The sequence below is a fragment of the Malaclemys terrapin genome, chromosome 9 (genome assembly GCF_027887155.1).
Source record: "Malaclemys terrapin pileata isolate rMalTer1 chromosome 9, rMalTer1.hap1, whole genome shotgun sequence".
NCBI classification, from domain to species: Eukaryota; Metazoa; Chordata; order Testudines; family Emydidae; genus Malaclemys; species Malaclemys terrapin.
In genome coordinates this window covers 27,486,821-27,504,537 of record NC_071513.1, presented here as the reverse complement: position 1 = coordinate 27,504,537, position 17,717 = coordinate 27,486,821, and the positions used below count along the sequence as shown (strand labels likewise).

The 17,717-nt window shown below is 43.9% G+C and overlaps 1 protein-coding gene across 1 annotated transcript in view; it reads right to left on the bottom strand.

Annotated features, from left to right (window-relative positions):
• Window positions 1-17,401, bottom strand: part of SH3BGRL (SH3 domain binding glutamate rich protein like) — a 64,000-nt gene extending 46,599 nt beyond the window's left edge. Inside the window, exon 1 of the mRNA XM_054040773.1 lies at window positions 17,256-17,401. Coding sequence (XP_053896748.1) covers window positions 17,256-17,300 — 45 coding nt within the window. The 5' untranslated portion in view covers window positions 17,301-17,401. The remainder of the gene's footprint in view (window positions 1-17,255) is intronic.
• Between the last annotated feature and the right edge of the window lie 316 nt (window positions 17,402-17,717).

Here is a 17,717-nt window from a genome sequence, read left to right as displayed (position 1 = left end):
CCTAAGGCTCTCCCCCTCCCTCCGGGACTTAGGCATCTAAATCCATGCTGGAGGGAGGTGAATATCTCTGCTGCCCACTCACAGCTCGCAACCCTCTCTGTAGCCAGATGCCTAAGTTGTTTCTTGCAAGAATGACAGCGGTCCATGCCTAACTAAAAGGTCGAGGGGGAAGGAGTTTGTGTAGAGTTAGGCGTGCTCTGAGAAGAGCAAACTGGATTGGGCCCTGCAGATGAGATAGGTGGGCCCATGCCTAGTTTCACCTGGTGTGAGAATCACTCTGGTTGAGAGAGAGGTGCCCATGCACCTAGACCAAGGCAGCAATGCTCATGCTCAGGGGCAGACACTTAGGTGCTGTGGGATTTTAGCCACCTCCCAGAGCCAAGATTCTTTTGGGACATGACAAAAATTAAGGTTTAGATATTCAGAAGTGCTCAGCACCCAGCAGCTCCTACTGAGAGCAATGGGAGTGATTTAGGTGCTGTGCACTAGTGAAAACACAGCCACTTTATTTACATGCCTAAGTGGGAATTGAGTTTCTGAAAATCTGGACTAGATTGTGGCTGTCGAGCACTTGTCAAAATCATGATTCCAGTGAGTCTAATTCTAAAAGCCAAGATTATCTCTCTTTCTTTCCATACATTCACATTCTGCAAGGGTCTCCAAGGCAGCTCTTAGATTGAATCCGAGCCTATGAAAAATTGGTAGCAGCTGAAATCTGGGAGAGGGTTAACTGCCATAATGTTGGAGCCGTAGTAAAAACGTAGGAGTAGGTCAAATTCACTCCACTCTGAAATTTCAGTTACCCCAGACGGCACAGCGATGGCTATTGCTTCCTTGAAAAGCAGCTGCAGCAGTCAACCTTAAATCAGGAGTCTCCATAAACAGATTGACAGTAGAAGGCTAAAGTTTAGATATATTTATTGGAAACAGCTGCAAAGAATGTGGTATTTGTGACTTTGCAGTGGTGATGATGAGCTTTGTGTTCAGGGGAACAGAGCAGAAAGAAAAGGATTGGGATGTTTGTTTTTGGGCGACGTGATGAAAGAATAACTTTGCTATGGTTAACAATGGAGTTAAAAAAAATGTAGCTAAGTTTCTTACAAACCACAAGTGCTAAGTAAGAAAAAGGATATTTTTAGAGCAAGTAAATACAGAGAATGAACTGTTCCAGTAAGACTGAAAGATCTGCAGTTTACAATACTCATTTTTGCTTTACTGAACATATTTGTATTTAACTCATCTTTAAAATTAAATCTCTTTTAAGGAAAAGTGTAATATAACCTATAGGAACCTAATGTAAATCAAACTATTACGATCTGTTACTTTCCATCTTTAACGCATTCATATTTTATAGGACTTAAAATAATGTCTTCAGTATTGAAAAGTCACCAATGTGAGCCTGTATTAGCCATTTTTCTCTATAAATATCCAGAAAATAAAAGTTATATTTTTTTTTTAAATGGAGATACAGGACTAGCTCAATTTAAGGAATACATGGTTTGAAGAGATAACTAAGAAAGTAATACAAAGAAGTAATTCTAGACAAAATCAATATTGTTGAAACTTCAAGGCCAGTATAGCGAACCCCAGGCTTTCAAAAATCTTTGTTGTTTTGGTTTTTTAATTTTCTTTCGTGTTCTGGCTTTTTAAATCTATAGGATATCTTCGGCTCTTTTCTTTATAACCATGAGGGCTAGAAAAACTTATTTTTTAAAAATGAAAAAGAGTCTTATGACATAGCATGAATTGAGGCGCTGGAGCTTTAAGAAAAACACCAACTAGCATTTTGTGAGAGCAGGCAACACTACAAGTTTTAGAATAACTGTTTTCTATAGCCACAGTCATATGGCCAAATCCTGCTTACCCTAGTCACACAGGGACAAAACCTCTTGAGTTTCTTATTCCCTTTGAAGTACCTGGCCCACAAAACAGTTCCTCTGAAGTCACTATTTGCATGAATAAGGCAAGAAGCATTTGGCCTGTACAGCAGAGTCATCCTCACCAATAATGCAAGAGCAGTGGTCTCCCATCCATTTCCATCATTTTCTTTCTGCATCTATTCATGCCTTTAGCAGAACAGCTAATTTCTACCCTGTCCCGAATAACACGCCATTATTGGTGTTCCATGATGACTCAAACCTCCGACAAGATCAAGGACAATGCTGCAATCTGAGGGTCACGTCTGAAGCTCCGCTCCCATCTCTTCCATATTTTTAGACCATGCTCTTCACCATTTGAATACTTGATTTTATTTCTTATGTTTTTCTCCCACTCCCCCACAGTTTAAAAATGATTATGTACTTCATGTGTATTAGCTAAGCCACGTAAGTGAGTTCTGCATTTTGCTCTTAAAGAACTATGGCCCATAGCCACTCTTATTCACTGTAGAAGTGAGTTCTACAGTCGTGAGCCAGCAGCCAAGAAAGTCCAGTCCCCCATGCTCACAAGTCTCACCCTGCTGGTTTGACTCTATTAGTAACATCAAGTATTGGCTGTTCTAGTTTCCTTGCTGCTAATTATGGCCCCAAAACATCATTTTCTTTGATGCATATTTGGGCATCCTGTGTTCAATACAATCCCTTCTGCATTTACTTGCTAGAAGAAACATACACCACAATGGTTTTATGGAGTTTGTTTGATCTTCACATAGCATGCACACATACAAACCTCAGTCCTCTGTGTGTAGTACATGGACATCTGCCTGCTAACTCCTGAGCAAGCTACCAAGATGAAAGGAAGCAGAGATAAGAAAAAACGAATCAAGTACAAAGGTTGTATATGAATTTATGCCCCCAGACTACTTGCATATCTGCCATATAGGGCAGAAAGGTGATTCCAGAATATAATCAGGACTTTCAATACACATTAACAAGAAGTGATTCACCAACACTCTCAAGAGTAGCTTGTTCACCATATTTATTTCTAGTCACTTATGTTGCCTCTATTTCCTATCTGGAAAAATCTGTGGTCATTCTTTCTGAAGGAACAAGTTAACATGAGCTTTACTGCCATTCAAGCCAGCTGAGAAAGTCTGGATTTTCCCCTTACATTTACTCTGTTCCTCTAAATACATTTGCAGCTGTGGTCACATTGTCAGATGCTTTGGCCTACAATATGTATGTAGCAATGATAAAGTATAGATCAATGGCATGACGAAGTCCTGCATACCACTATGAAATTTCGGCCTCACTGAGTCAATGGCAAAATTCCCATTGACTTCAGTGGGGCTGGGAGCTCATCCCAGGAATTTAATGCAGCCTGGAAACCATTAAACGCATAAAAATGTGCTATTAGGTGAAAACTATTGTTATTTTTCCCTTGAGGCTGCTTTTTTTGTGTTTCTATGAGGCTTCTGCCAATTTATTTTGACTTAAGTTTAAGTCAATGGATGTTTTCAATAAACCTACTGTAGTGTCTAGGTCTGATGTCTGAATGTGATATACACACTTATCCCTCCACCTCATTGCCATCCAAGATCAAAGCAGACACAAGTTTGAAATTTCAGTTTTGTAGGTAAACAGCTAGATCCCAGTAATCTAGCAGCACTATCACCAATGTTAGACATGGAGGATGCAGTCCTTGGGTCTAGATCAGCTGTACTCTGTGCAGGACACAAGTGCTGGAGCAAAGGCAAAAGTATGCCTCCTTTGCACAGTCCCAATCCTGGAGTCAGCTTGGAACCACTTTGTAACCTAGTTCAACGTGGAGACGCCTGAGGTTTCTACGAGTCTTACCGGCTGGTAACAGCCTCCAAGAGGCCATCACATCAGGGAATGGCAAATTGCAGTAGTGCTCCAGTATTTTCCCTTTTCCCCCAGCAAAACTGTCTATGCTGGATGTTGTGAGAAGGATAGCATAGGGCGGAGGGGGGCAAACTTTTTGGCCCAAGGGCCACATCTGGGTGGGGAAATTGGATACAGGGCCATGTATGTAGGGCTGGGCAGGGGCTTAGGGTGCGGTGTGCAGGAGGGGGCTCAGGGCAGGAGTGCAGGGAGGTGTGCGAAGTGCGGGAGAGGCTCAGGGCAGGAGAGGTGCGGGGTGCAGGAAGGGTTTGGGGTGTGGGCTCCGGCCCGGCGCCACTTCCCTAGAGCAGCTCCATGGTGGCAGCGGCGCTAAGGCGGGCTCCCTGCCTGCTTTGGCCTCGTGCCACTCCCGGAAGTGGCCGGCACAGTGTCTCTGCAGGGGGGTAAGGGAGGGGGAAGAGGGCTCCACGCGCTGCCCTAGTCCGCGGGTACCTCCCCCGAAGCACCCGTTGGCCACGGTTCCCTGTTCCCGGCCAATGGGAGCTGTGGGGGGTGGTGCCTGCAGGCAAGGGCAGCACGCGAAGCCCTCTGACCCCCCTCCCCCAGGGACCGCAGGGACATGGTGCCGGCCGCTTCTGGGAGTGGCCAGGGGCCCGCGGCACCATGGGGTAGCAGTCCCGTGGGCCGGATCCAAAGCATGGGCCGAATCCAACCTGCAGGCCTTAGTTTGCCCACCCCTGGCATTGGGCCTGCTAATTCCATGCCACCTAGGGATCCCACCATATTGCAGAAACCCTCAGCTGGACAGCTAGACCCGCTGTCTTGCCCCTCAGGGCCATAACTGAAGCCAGGATCCTAGCCCCTAAGGGTTAGTACTACACTATAACTGTAGAACAAAAGCTCTAAAGATCAATCTGCTTTTGGATTAGGTAGATCAAATCAATTTCTTCTGAGATTTAAGACCTTATCTGCCACCAAAAGTTCTGAGGGTCTATTTGGGGGGTCTATCAGTTCCTATTATATAGGAAACTTCCATGTATTAGTGAAAAAATTGAACCATCACCCCTTAGTTTTGCTCTCAGCTTCAGAACTGAGCTGCTGTTGTTGGGATGGAAACCAGGAGGAGAGATTAGAGGAGCTTGGGTTGTTTAGTCTGACAAAGCGAAGGCTGAGGGGGGATATGATTGCTATCTTTAAATATATCAGAGGGGTTAATACAAGGGAGGGAGAGGAATTATTCCAGTTTAGTACTAATGTGGACACGAGAACGAATGGATACAAACTGGCCGGGGGGAAGTTTAGGCTTGAAATTAGACGAAGGTTTCTGACCATCAGAGGGGTGAAATATTGGAACGGCCTTCCGAGGGAAACGGTGGGGGCGACGGACCTGTCTGGTTTTAAGATTAAGTTGGATAAGTTTATGGAGGGAATGGTTTAATGATAAAACATAGTAGCCAAGGAAAACCAAGCAATGGTACATGAACAGCATAATGGCCAACAAGGGTCAGGCTAGAGACTCTTGCCTATATGCTCGGGGTATTACTGATCGCCATATTTGGGGTCGGGAAGGAATTTTCCTCCAGGGTAGATTGGCTGAGCCTCTGGAGGTTTTTCGCCTTCCTCCGCAGCATGGGGCAGGGATCACTAGCAGGAGGGTCTCAGCCGATTGAAGTCACTAAAACACAGGATTGGGGACTTCAACGGTAGAGTCCAGGGAAAGGTCTTGCGGCCTGCAGCATGCAGGGGGTCAGACCAGATGATCATAATCGTCCCTTCTGACCTTAATGTCTATGAGTCTATGAGATTATTATTAACTGATATTTTCTATTGCTGATTCCTAAAATACACTAAGAACAGTCAATGGCTCCTCCCACTCCCCACCTCCACCCCATTTTCCCTCCCCTGCTGCTTCTCAAAGCAATGGGTGGGGTTTGCAAAAGAAAAGAAGAAAGTAAGATCTGCAACATTACTGCGGCGCTAGTGAATCTGGGGGACAAAAAGCCAAGAGACTCTATGTTTGATTGATTACCGGAAAATTTAGTCATCTGCTGAAAATAGGATAAAAAGCAAAAAAGTATTTTTGACTCCATATGTTCTATAAAATCTAACTTCCAGCTAGAATTCTCCCAGAAAAGTCAGCTCCACACAGCTGATTAAAATTTCAGGCAAGTTTAACAGGTGTCAAGAAAATGTTTAATCTGTTATACAAGTTATAAATATCCTGGGGAACTAATGTCTTTCCTGGTTCTTTTCAGGCCAGTATGTTAGTTTTGAACCATTTTAACTTGGATCACCATCACAATTTTATTAGTGCGACTAGCTACTTCACTTCAAGTAAAAGAAGTCCATTAAAATCAAATACTTCTGATGGCCTTTTAAAAGCACCATCACACCCATTTTTATAGAGTAGAGTGTTTCTTGTAGAATGAATTATGATATCAAGAGTAATCAATTCCAGCTCTATTTTCTGCATTCCTAATTTTTCTCACTATGGGATAGCATGCTCAAACAACTTTCCGGAAAACTTAGCTGCTGTGAACATTTCTACTGTGATTCTAAGCACAGCAATGAGCCACATTCAGAGTATCCCTGGTAGAAAACTGCTGTGTTTAAGTTTCATGTTTAAGTATTGCCTAAAAATACTCTTATTGCAATTGTGGGAGTAAAACACTTGACTTTTCCCCCATTAAGTTTTCTGGTGGTTTAAACCATGATTCCTTCTACCTGTAATATATTTATTACATATGAAAATAGAAGCTGTTTAAGTTCTCCAGGTTGTCAAGTGAACTGTATACATTTAAATTGCTTGGCAGCTTTTTAAATATTCCTAAACCAAGAAGTATCTGCCAAGTTTCAGTCTTAGTTAATTTTTACAATCACAAAGCCATGATGAAAAACTGTGTTTCTAATGGTAATGCTGACAGACCTTTAAATGTTCCAGCACTAGAGACAATTCAAAAACACACCCCTATTCAGGATAACACGTAAGCATGCACTGAAGTCCCAGCACTTAAGTCCATGAGACCAAGCATGCTCTGAAGTGGCAGTCTTGAACAGGGATGGAGTTAAGACCTTTCCTGAATCAGGGTTGAGGTGCATTTGGTGTATCCAAGACTTCTTGATATAACTACAACTCCTTTGAGTTTTACTCTTCATTGTGGGTATTCTTCTGATACATTCAGCTGGGTCCTACAGCCTTTTTTAAGCCTTCCCTTTTAGCCTTTGCCCAAAATATTGGTGCACACACTGCAAACAGGACTATATCCAGTGTTGCAAACAACATTCTTGAAACATCTTCGCGTTTAAGTATAAACATTTTTTAATAATGTAACAGTTCTATAGGTTCTAGAGATAAGTTAATTTCCCAGCTCACTGACTAATACAGTCATCTGGGAAAGTAACACTGGCTGTGAGTTGAAGCTAGACAAATTCAGACTGGAAATAAGGCATAAATGTTTTAACAGTGAGAGCAATTATCATTGGAACAATTTGCCAAGAGTTGTGGTGGATTCTCCATCACTTAAAAATAAAAATCCAATCTTGATTTTAAAATTGTGTTAAATCTGCTCTAGGAATTATTTGGGGCAAGTTCTCTGTCCTGTATTACACAGGAAGTCAAGCTAAATGATCACAATGGTCTCTTCTGGCCTCAGAATCTATGGAAAACCATCACTAATCTAGATAATGCACCTGGAAAAAGAGCAGTAACCTCATAAGGCTATGGTAAGGATAATAAATATCCTTGCTATAATCAGAGTCAAAGTCTTGAATTTCCCACTTAAAATACAGGGAGACATTTCTGCTAACTCTGTTTTCCTTACAGTGCTGGTCTCAATCATGATTCTCTTCCCCCACACACTCTACCCTAAACAAAACAAAAAACAAAAAAAGAAAGAAAAAGAAAAAAGGAGAAACTGGGACAAGCAACATAATAAATTGCTACACTAACCTTACATGCAACCCTGTTTTTGGCACCCTCCACCCTCATTCACATGTGCAGCTCCACTAATTTCTATGGGAGTTTGGCAAGTGTAATCTTAATACTTCAGTCAATGCCTCAGGGAAAATAAATTTATTTGCTTTAACTCTGTAAATATTTATTAATACAATAAATACTTAGCACTTACATGCCAATGTATGGGTCAGAGCATGCAAAGTGGTGAGCATCTACTGTTAATTGATATCAAAGTGAGTGGCATCCACTCATTTCCTTGCAGGATTGGGCCCTACTTCATCAAAGCACTATGAAAACATACACCCTGTAAAGCAGGTATTTCCTATAGTTATACATGCAGTATATAAATACTCTTAACAGAAAGTCCTTTTCAACCTTCTTTCTGCAGTATATACACAGATATGGGGAATTATATTACTCTTTAAATAGAAAGGATTTACTAAATAAATAACAGTAGAATGCCTGCCACTGTAGTTTTTATTTGAATTTGTTGTGATTAGCTTTTGCAACAACTGCAATCAGTTTAATCTTTGGATTTCCATTTAAAACATTACATTCAGATTTTCAATCATTCCAGCTTCCCTTCCAGGGTTTGGAATAGTGGTTTGTGGTTTTTTGTTTTGTTTTAAGAAATCAGAAGAGCTATTTAAAAATAAAAAAAATAAAATAAAAGGAGTATGCATCCCAGGTTAACCATTCAGACATATAATTGTAACATTTCATTTTCCACCACCTGAAAGCCCTTATTTAGTATAATTAATATTATTCTATCAAGAGAGACAGCGTGGGAGCTACTAAAAATATAAAGGAACACTTCATGCAGATCTTGTTTACAGAAGATGTGCAACTAAACTCAGTATTGTGGCCATTAAAAAGTCACCGTTCAATCATATTAGGTTGTATATGTTCAATAAAATCTAAATATATTTTCAAAAATTAATGTCTGTTCTTAAACTACACATCCATCTGATTTCCCCCAAATTATGCAGTTCAATGGAAGCCTGCACCAGATTAGTCACAGTATGACTAAAAATAAAATGAGATGTCTACCAGTATTTCCTTCTTCATATGTATTTGGCAGGACTGATTTGTACTAAACACAATTAGAAAAGAAGATATACACAGTTCAGATAGGGATGCTTCATCTATTTAAGGCTTTTGGAATTACAAGTGTCAGTGAATACTATTCAGCTTTGTCCACACCAGTGCATTCTGGCTTTGCTTCCACCATTGCATTTCGAAGGATGCCTGTAAAACACTGTACAGCCACAGACAAAAATGTCACTACATTTACTCAGCAAGGCTAAGCACCATGTCACCTTATGCTGTGTCACTCTGCATTGCTTGTGCAGACAGAACCACTCAAACCTCCACCAAAACCTAAAAGGAACACAGCAGGACACACAAATAGAATGAGGAAAAAAAGTTTATTCATGTTTTTCTTTTAAGCTAACACTTTCTAATTTGGGGGGGACGGGGTCAGGCGAAGGAATGTCCTACAGGAATTCACTTGCAAAAATACAAAACGCAAGAATCATGGTTACTTGGTAGACACACAAACTCCACCAATCTACTTACTTTATTGGGATTGCTATCACAAGTCTGGCTGATGCCCCATCAGCCTCTCCCACAGCCCTAATATGCGGAAAAGAGAATACAGAAAAGGACCATGAGTTACAGGAATCATAGCAAGTCTACCCACCCCTTAGCTCTCATGCCCCTTTACCAAAGTAAATCCACTTACCATCCCGTGTTGCTCCAGAAGCCACTTGCTGCTGTCCCCTTCCTCCAGCCATCATGAAGACGCAATATATTCCCCTGTGAACTCCACTACATTATGTGGGGGAAGAGAGATGGGGTTACTCACTAGAGATGTCCTCTCTCCAGACCAGGACTAAATCCTATGTCTGGCTCCTAAAGGGGAAAGGAGGAAAGAATTAGTTCCGCTCTGAACCAAAAAGAGCAGCAAAAAACAAAAACTCTGTTTTTAATAAAACACTGAATACATAAGTGAAAATAATGAAATCTAGGTCCTCACCTCCTTGAGATCCACCCCTAAAATGGCGACGGGCTCTTCCTAATAGCCAGATATGCCAGCACACAGTGTATCTAGCACTGGCTCAGGCGAAGGCTTGTCATTCTCTACCATGGCATCAGCACTGGTAGCATGAGGGCATAACAGGGCACATCCCTTGCACCTCATGGCACATGTGCACATCATCCTGCAAAAGAACCATTCCAAGCATCCGTTGGAACAAACAAAAAAATGTGAAGAGGTGGGAATGTGTGCTACACAGTGGCAGATCAATGCACGGGCCACCACATGTCCCCGCGGCCATAGCAGCCCAGGGTTCCTGGGCAGCCCTTACCATGATCCGGCTCCAACTTCTAGACCTGGCCAGGGGGGTGGGGCTTTGGGGGGGAAGGGGAGGAGCAGGGAGTGGAGCCCTGTGGCGAGAGGTATGTGGGGAACCCAAATGTTCTTGATGCTAAGGTTGCCTGGTGTCCGGTTTTTGACTGGAACACCTGGTCAAAAAGGGACCCTGGCGGCTCTGGTCAGCACTGCTGACGGGGCCGTTAAACGTCCAGTTGGTGGCGCAGTAGGGCTGGCAGGGTCCCTACTGGGCTCCTAGGAGCCAGAGGGACATGCCGACTGCTTCCCAGGAGCTACCTGAGGTAAGCACTGCACGGAGACTGCATCCCTCTCCCCCCACACCCTACCCCAGCCCTAAACCCCCTCCCACACCCAAACTCCCTCCCAGAGTCTCCACCCCGTCCCGCACCCTAAACCCCTCATTTCTGGCCTCACTCCGGAGCAGACACCCCCAGCTCAAAGCCTGCACTCCCTCCCTCCCAGACCCCAATCCCCGTTCCAGCCCAGAGCCCCTCCCACACTCCAAACCGCTCAGCCCCAACCCCCAGCCTTCTCCTGCACCCTGAACCCTTCATTTCTGGTCCCATCCTGGAGCCTGCAGCCCAACTCCAAGCCAGTGTCTTCACTTTGCATTCTCTTTGAAGGCTATGAACAATTCAACTGCCAGCAATTATAAGGTAATTATATACATGTATTCTTAAGGTGAAAAAAGCATTACAGAGAAAACATGTTAAAAACAATAAAAGAACCTACACACACTAATAAGTTTACCAGAGATACCCGCTAATTCCAGCAGTCAGTCCTTCAAACTCCACAAAGAGGTTTTTCTGGGGTTACAAGTTCCTAACAGTCTTGGCCCAAAACAAGCAAACCCATGCACAGTCTAGTCTTTCTTTTATACTGCTTGGGCCTTTGACCTTCAGACTCCTGGAACAGGTAATCAGAAGACAATGGTCCCCTCCTCCTCAGGACATAGCTTGAAAAGGCTGAATTTTTGCATAACCAGGGGGCGGGGAGAAATTTACATTCACTTTCCTCTAGAGAGCCCCCAAGAAAATCGCTTGACACTGTTTGTTCCAAAAGTCCATTCTTGCATGGCACATTGTTCAGTACTGTCTTTTGAAGTCCATAACACTTCCCATGGTAATAGCCAATTTAGAACTAATCCATGAGAGGACCCTCCCTCTTATACCATAGCTACTTAGTTTCCTTAAGACCCTTTTGTGAGGTACCTAGTCAAAGGCTTTCTGAAAATTCAAGTACACCCGGGGCTCTCAAACTGGGGGTCAGGACCCTTCAGGGGGTCACGAGGTTATTACATGGGGAGTCACGAGCTATCAGCCTCCACTCCAAACTCTGCTTTGCCTCCAGCATTTATAATGGTGTTAAATATATTTTAAAATGTTTTTAATTTATAAGGGGGGGGGGGAGAGGTCACACTCAGAGGCTTGCTACGTGAAAGGGATCACCAGTACAAAAGTTTGAGAACCACTGAAGTACACTATATCCTCTAGATCACCCTTATCCACATGCTTGCTGACTCCTTCAAAAAATTATAATAGATTGGTGAGGCATGATTTCCCTTTACAAAAGCTGAGCTGACTCTTCCCCTAAAAACTCCTGTTTATCTATGTGTCTGATCATTCTGTTCTTTACTATACACCTCTACCCCGATATAACATGACCGGATATAACACGAATTTGGATATAATACAGTAAAGCAGCGCTCCGGGGGGGCAGGGCTACGCACTCTGGCGGATCAAAGCAAGTTTGATATAACACGGTTTCACCTATAACACGGTAAGATTTTTTTGGCTCCCGAGGACAGCATTATATCAGGGTAGAGGTGTACTTTCTACCAAATTGCCCAGTTCTGAAGTTAGGCCTTTTGGCCTGTAATTGCTAGGATCTCCTCTAGTGCTCTTTTTAAGAATTGTCATTACATTAGCTGCCTTCAAGTCATCTGGTACAGAGGTTGATTTCAGTGATAGGTTACACAGTACAGTTTGTAGTTCTGTAATTTCATATTTGAATTCATTCAGAACTCTTGGGTGAATACTATCAAGTCCTGATAACTTACTACTGTTTAAGTTATCAATTTGTTCTAAAACCTCTTCTACTGAGGCATCCATTTGGGACAGTACTTCAGGTTTGTCACCCAAAAAGAATAGATCTGATGTGGGTATCTTCCAGCCATCCTCTGCAGTGAAGACCAACAAAAAGAATTCATTTATCTTCTCCGCAATGGTCTTATCTGCCTTGAATGCTCCTTTAATACCTGTGTCATCTAGAGTCTCCCCTGCCTGTCAGGTTTCTTGCTTCTGATGTACTTAGAAATATTTTACTGTTAGTTTTTGCATCTTTAAGTTGCTTCTCAAATTCTTTCCTGGCCTGCCTTATTATATTTTACATTTTACTTGACAGAGTTTGTGCATCTTTCTATATTCCACATTAGCATCTACTTCCAAATTTTAAAAAGATGCCTTCGTGCCTCTAATGCCCTATTTACTCTGCTGTTTAGACATGGTTGCATTCATTTGGTCCTTTGACTGTCTTTTTTTATTTGGGTTATACATTAAAGTCTAAGCCTCTATTCTGCTGTTTTTAAGTAGTCTCCATGCTGCTTGCAGGCCCTTCAGCCTTGGGCCTGCTCTTTTTAATTTCAGTCTAACTAGTGTCCTCATTCTTGTGTAGCTCCCCCTTGTCAAGTTAAATGTTACTGTGATGGGATTTTTTAGTATCTTCCCCCTTGCAAGGATGCTACATTTAATTACATTATGGTCACTATTACTGAGTGGTTCAGCTATAGGTTCCTCTTGGACCAGATCCTGTGCTCCATTTAGGACTAAATCATGAATTGCCTCTCCCCTTATGGGTTCCAAAACTAGCTCCAAGAATCAGGCATTTATGGCATCTAGAAATGTTATCTCTGTATCATGCCTTGACATTTACCCAGTCAGTATGAGGATAGTTCAAATCACCCATTATTATTGCATTTCTAACACCCCTTAGCATTACAGTCACCATCCTGGTCAGGTGTTCAGTAGCATACTCGTACTGCCCTTTATTCAAGCATGGAATGTCTATCCATAGAGATTCTACAGTGCAGTTTTGTTCATTTAAAACTTTAATTCTATGCTTTTTTTAACATACAGTGTCAAACCCCCAAAAGCACACCCTACTGTGTCATTCCTATATATCAAGGGTGGCCAAACTGACTCGCAAGCCGCAGGTGACTCTTTTACAGTTAAAGTGCAGCCCCCCCACAACCCTTCCCATTCTCCACCTACCACACTGGGGGGGGGGGGGAAGAGGAGGGCTCAGGACCTCTGCCTTGCAGTGGAGTGATGGGGGAGGGGCTTCTGCCCAATTGGGGGCAGGGGGGGGTGTCTCAGGGATTCAGCCCCGCAGGGTGCACCTGCTGGGGTTCAGGGCTTCAGCAGAAGACGGGCTGAAGCCCCGAGCCCCAGCAAGTGCCTCCCATGGGGCAGAAGCCCCAAGCCCTGGCAAGTGCCCCTCAACTTTTGAGCTTCTGAAGATTGTCATATGCGGCTCAGAGCCGTAAGCTTGGCCACCTCTGCTATATACACCTCTACCTCCATAGAACGCTGTCCTCAGGAGCCACAAAATCTTGCCGCGTTATAGGTGAAACCGCGTTATATTGATCTTGCTTTGATCCACCCGAGTGCAGAGCCCCGCTCCCCCGGAGCACTGCTTTACCGCATTATATCCAAATTCGTGTTATATCGGGTAGCGTTATATTGAGGTAGCGGTGTATTTTGTACCCTGGTGTTACTATGTCCCATCAAATATCCTCATTCCCAGTTTCCATGATGCCTGTTATATCAATATCCTCAATTAATGCCAGGCTCTCTCATTCAATGGCTCTCAACTTTTCCAGGCTACTGTACCCCTTTCAGGAGTCTGATTTGTCTTGAGTACCCCCAAGTTTCACCTCACTTAAAAACTACTTGCTTTCAAAATCAGACGTAAAAATACACAAGTGTCACTACACACGATTACTAAAAAATTGCTTACTTTCTCATTTGTCCCATATAATTATAAAATAAATCAACTGGAATATAAATACTGTACATATATTTCAGTGTATACTATACAGAGCAGTATAAACAAGTGATTGTATGACATTTTAGTTTGTACTGACTTCGCTAATGCTTTTTATGTAGCCTGTTGTAAAACTAGGCAAATGTCTAAATGAGTTAATGTGCCTCCTGGAAGACCTTAGTGTTCCCCCAGGAGTACATGCATCCCTGGTTGAGAAGCACTGCTCTAGTTCACCCATCTTAGTATTTAGATTTCTAGTATTTGTATATAATCCATGGAACTGGAGAGGCAAAATTCAGTGGAACAGGGATGTTGTTTCCCCATATAATGTATATTTTGCATAGTCCTCCTCTGAAAACGATTTTCATCTAGCTTGACAGCACTGCAAACCAAACTACACTGCCCAACAATGACAAGGAAAGATTAGTTTAGTCTCCTTGCCTTTTGGCTTCAATCATCAGACTGCAAAAGTCACCAAGGCCTCCTTTGTAGATGCAGTTATACCAGCACAACTGTGCTTTAGCTGCGGGGGGGGGGGGAGGGGGCTGGAATAAGCCATACCAGCAAAAGCACAGGTTTGCTTGTATAAACTGCATCCACACTAGGAGCGCTTTGCCAGTACAGTATACTGGTATAGCTATACCGGCAAAACTTTCCAAGAGTAGATCAGGCCTAAGTATGTTGATCATTTTTGTGAAGTCCATTATGTACTGGACTGAGACAGGCTATCTTTAACAGAGACAATCAAAACAGTGTCCACATCTTTTAGTCACTACCAGCTTCAGGAAGATTTGAACCAATAACTACCCATCCCAAAGCACAAAAAGTTTTGTGTATTTGTTTTTAAACTTTGTTTGTTTGCAATTGACCATAGAACAAGTTTCAGTGTGTAGGATTCAAAATTCAATGTTTCCATAGTAGTACAGTAATAAATTCAGACCACTACAGCAGCAGCCAGACATATTTCCAGCATCAGCATTAATCACTTGGCATAGCAGAAATAGAGTAATTGAAACAGAACGCTGACACGATCAACTGTCTCTAGCTTTAGGAATAAACATTGCGGTTTGCCTAAACATTCCAGCAGCAGGGGACTGCCTGTGAAAATGTGCTATTCCACTGAAATTCTTTACGAAGAGTATTTGGGAGTGAAAAGTGGAGTGGTGGAAAGTCATGTAGCAAACTCCTAAATCGCAAAGGAAATAATGCTTTATTGTCAGTGACCAGGAACAGTAAACACAGGACACCTTCAAGCACAGGGTGCTCCTCCCATTTAGAACAATACCTGGGGTGGTAGTGGTCTGAAAATGTTTAATTATTAATCAAGCATTCCAAACTCCAGAGTGGTGAGTGAGGTGACTCCTGCTTAGAAGGGGACCTGCCTGCAGGCATAGTTTACCCACTTATAAATAACTGGACTTGTCCTGAGGGATAAGCCTGGAATGTGGCAGAAAAGGGGGAAGGAGTATTCCATTTCATGGCCACAATAAAAACACAATCCACTGTCTGATCTTCCTCTCTCTCCTCGAGTCTCATACAGAGTTTATAATGCTTAAAAGGACTTAGAAGCTCCACTATGATTACATTACAGGAATTTCAACAATGCAAAACTGCTGCTGGACTAAGCAGCAGATATTTGGATTTCCTAGGGAGGTTGAAAGAAAAAAAGGGGGAAATATTGCTAAATGTGTATAATTTTCTCTCTTTGATAAAATCCACTAACCTTTTAGATTCTCTCTCCATAAACGGAAAAAAAAATACATCTCTTTTAAGATGGAAAGGATTTAGTTTTAGGAAGTAACAGCACTTTCAAAAAACAAAGGTATCAACCTCCCCCATGATCTTTTTTCAGGTATAAAACAGGAGATGTGCTGCCACTGGCCTGGGGCTTGTGAGGAAAGGTCCAGGGAGATGAATGAGAAAGCAAACACAGATGGATGGCTGGGAGGGTAGAGAGAGAAACCGGGAAGTAGGTATTTACCCTTATAAGACCTCAGCTTTCCCAACTCTGCCTCTCAGGAAAGGTAACATACATTTGCACATTTATCATAGCCACCATTCAGATTTCACCCTCTTTATCATGTTTCCAGATGAGCAGCTTGAAGTAGCTGTTATAGGGTGACCAGATGTCCCAATTTTTATAGGGACAGTCCTGCTTTTGGGGTATTTTTCTTATATAGGCTCCTATTATCCCACCCACCCCTGTCCCCATTTTTCACACTTGCTGTCTGGTCACCCTAAGCTGTTAGTATGTATTAAAATATCCAGCAACAGCTTCATCTCTCTCTCTCCCTCCCTCTCACACATACACAAACAAACACGGAAGCCACTTGTGCAACTGTGTTTCCTCTTTCACTGATGCATTTGGATTGCAAATCTTCGGATCTCTCTAGAAGAGGAAAAAACCCAGAGCAAGCAACCAGAGAGAAAGGAACTCAGGCATCACAAAGACTCAGGGTCACCTCCACAGCAGAAGTTGGGCACACATAGACCAAACCCTGGTCCCATTGAAGCCAATTGGAGTTTTGCTGTGGGTTTCTTATGATTTTGCCCTCTGTCTCAAAATAGAACCATCTCCTCCTCCCCCCAGCCAGATGTGTAACCCTCTCCTCCCTCCGCAGACCGCAGACACATGTGTAATCCTCCCCTCTCCACTTCCCCCAGCCAGATGTATAACCCTCTCCTCTTCCCCCCAGCCTGCATAGGTGCTGGGGGTGCTGCTGCTGCCTCTCCCCCCGACTTGAAGTTGTTTCCATCATATACAGGCTTTACAGTTTGGTTCAATGGCTCTCGACACACACACACACACACCCCATACAATATTTTCCAACACCCGTGTACAGATGTGTAATAACTCCCCACCCCCAGCCAGCTGTATAACCCTCTCCTCGTCTCACCCCGCCTGCAGACAGATGTACAATTCGGGCTCAACCCACAGGCACTAACACCACCAGCAGAAAACGTCCCCAAACTGTCCCAACTCGCCGCCCCTACGGACGGGAGCGAAGAGGGATTTTGCTGGAGGAACATTTGCAACTTCGCCCGGCTCCTCCGCCGCCCCGCGCGGCCGGGGACAGCGAGGGGCACCGGGCACGGCTCCCCGCGGGCGGCTCCTTACCGCCGTGGAGCCGGAGGAGGAGGCGATGTAGACGCGGATGACCATCCTGAGCAGAGCTGCTGGGACGCGGGCGCCTCGTGCTGGGTGTGCGCTGGCGGAGCAGCCGGAGCAGTGAGCGCAGGCAGCCCGGCCCCCGGGCAGCGCGAGGGGGAGGGGCCGCTCAGCCCCGCCTACCCGGGTAGCGTCAGAAACTGATCCCTGTCCCAATGTGCCGCTTAGGGTGTACTGGGCATGCTCACACCACTGGGCATGCTCAGTAACATCTGCTGAAGCCGCTGCCCTCACTCTGCCCTTCCTTGGAATCAGCTTCTGCTGCTTTAGCGGGGTTCAAAGGTGGCAAATCGGAGGGTGGGTGGGCAGGATCTGAGCAGGGGGTGGAAATTTACTGTGGGGGGGATCAAGCAGCTGAAGGCAGAGGCAGCTGAGGGGCAAAATCAGGGATGGGGGGTAGGAGCTGGGGTT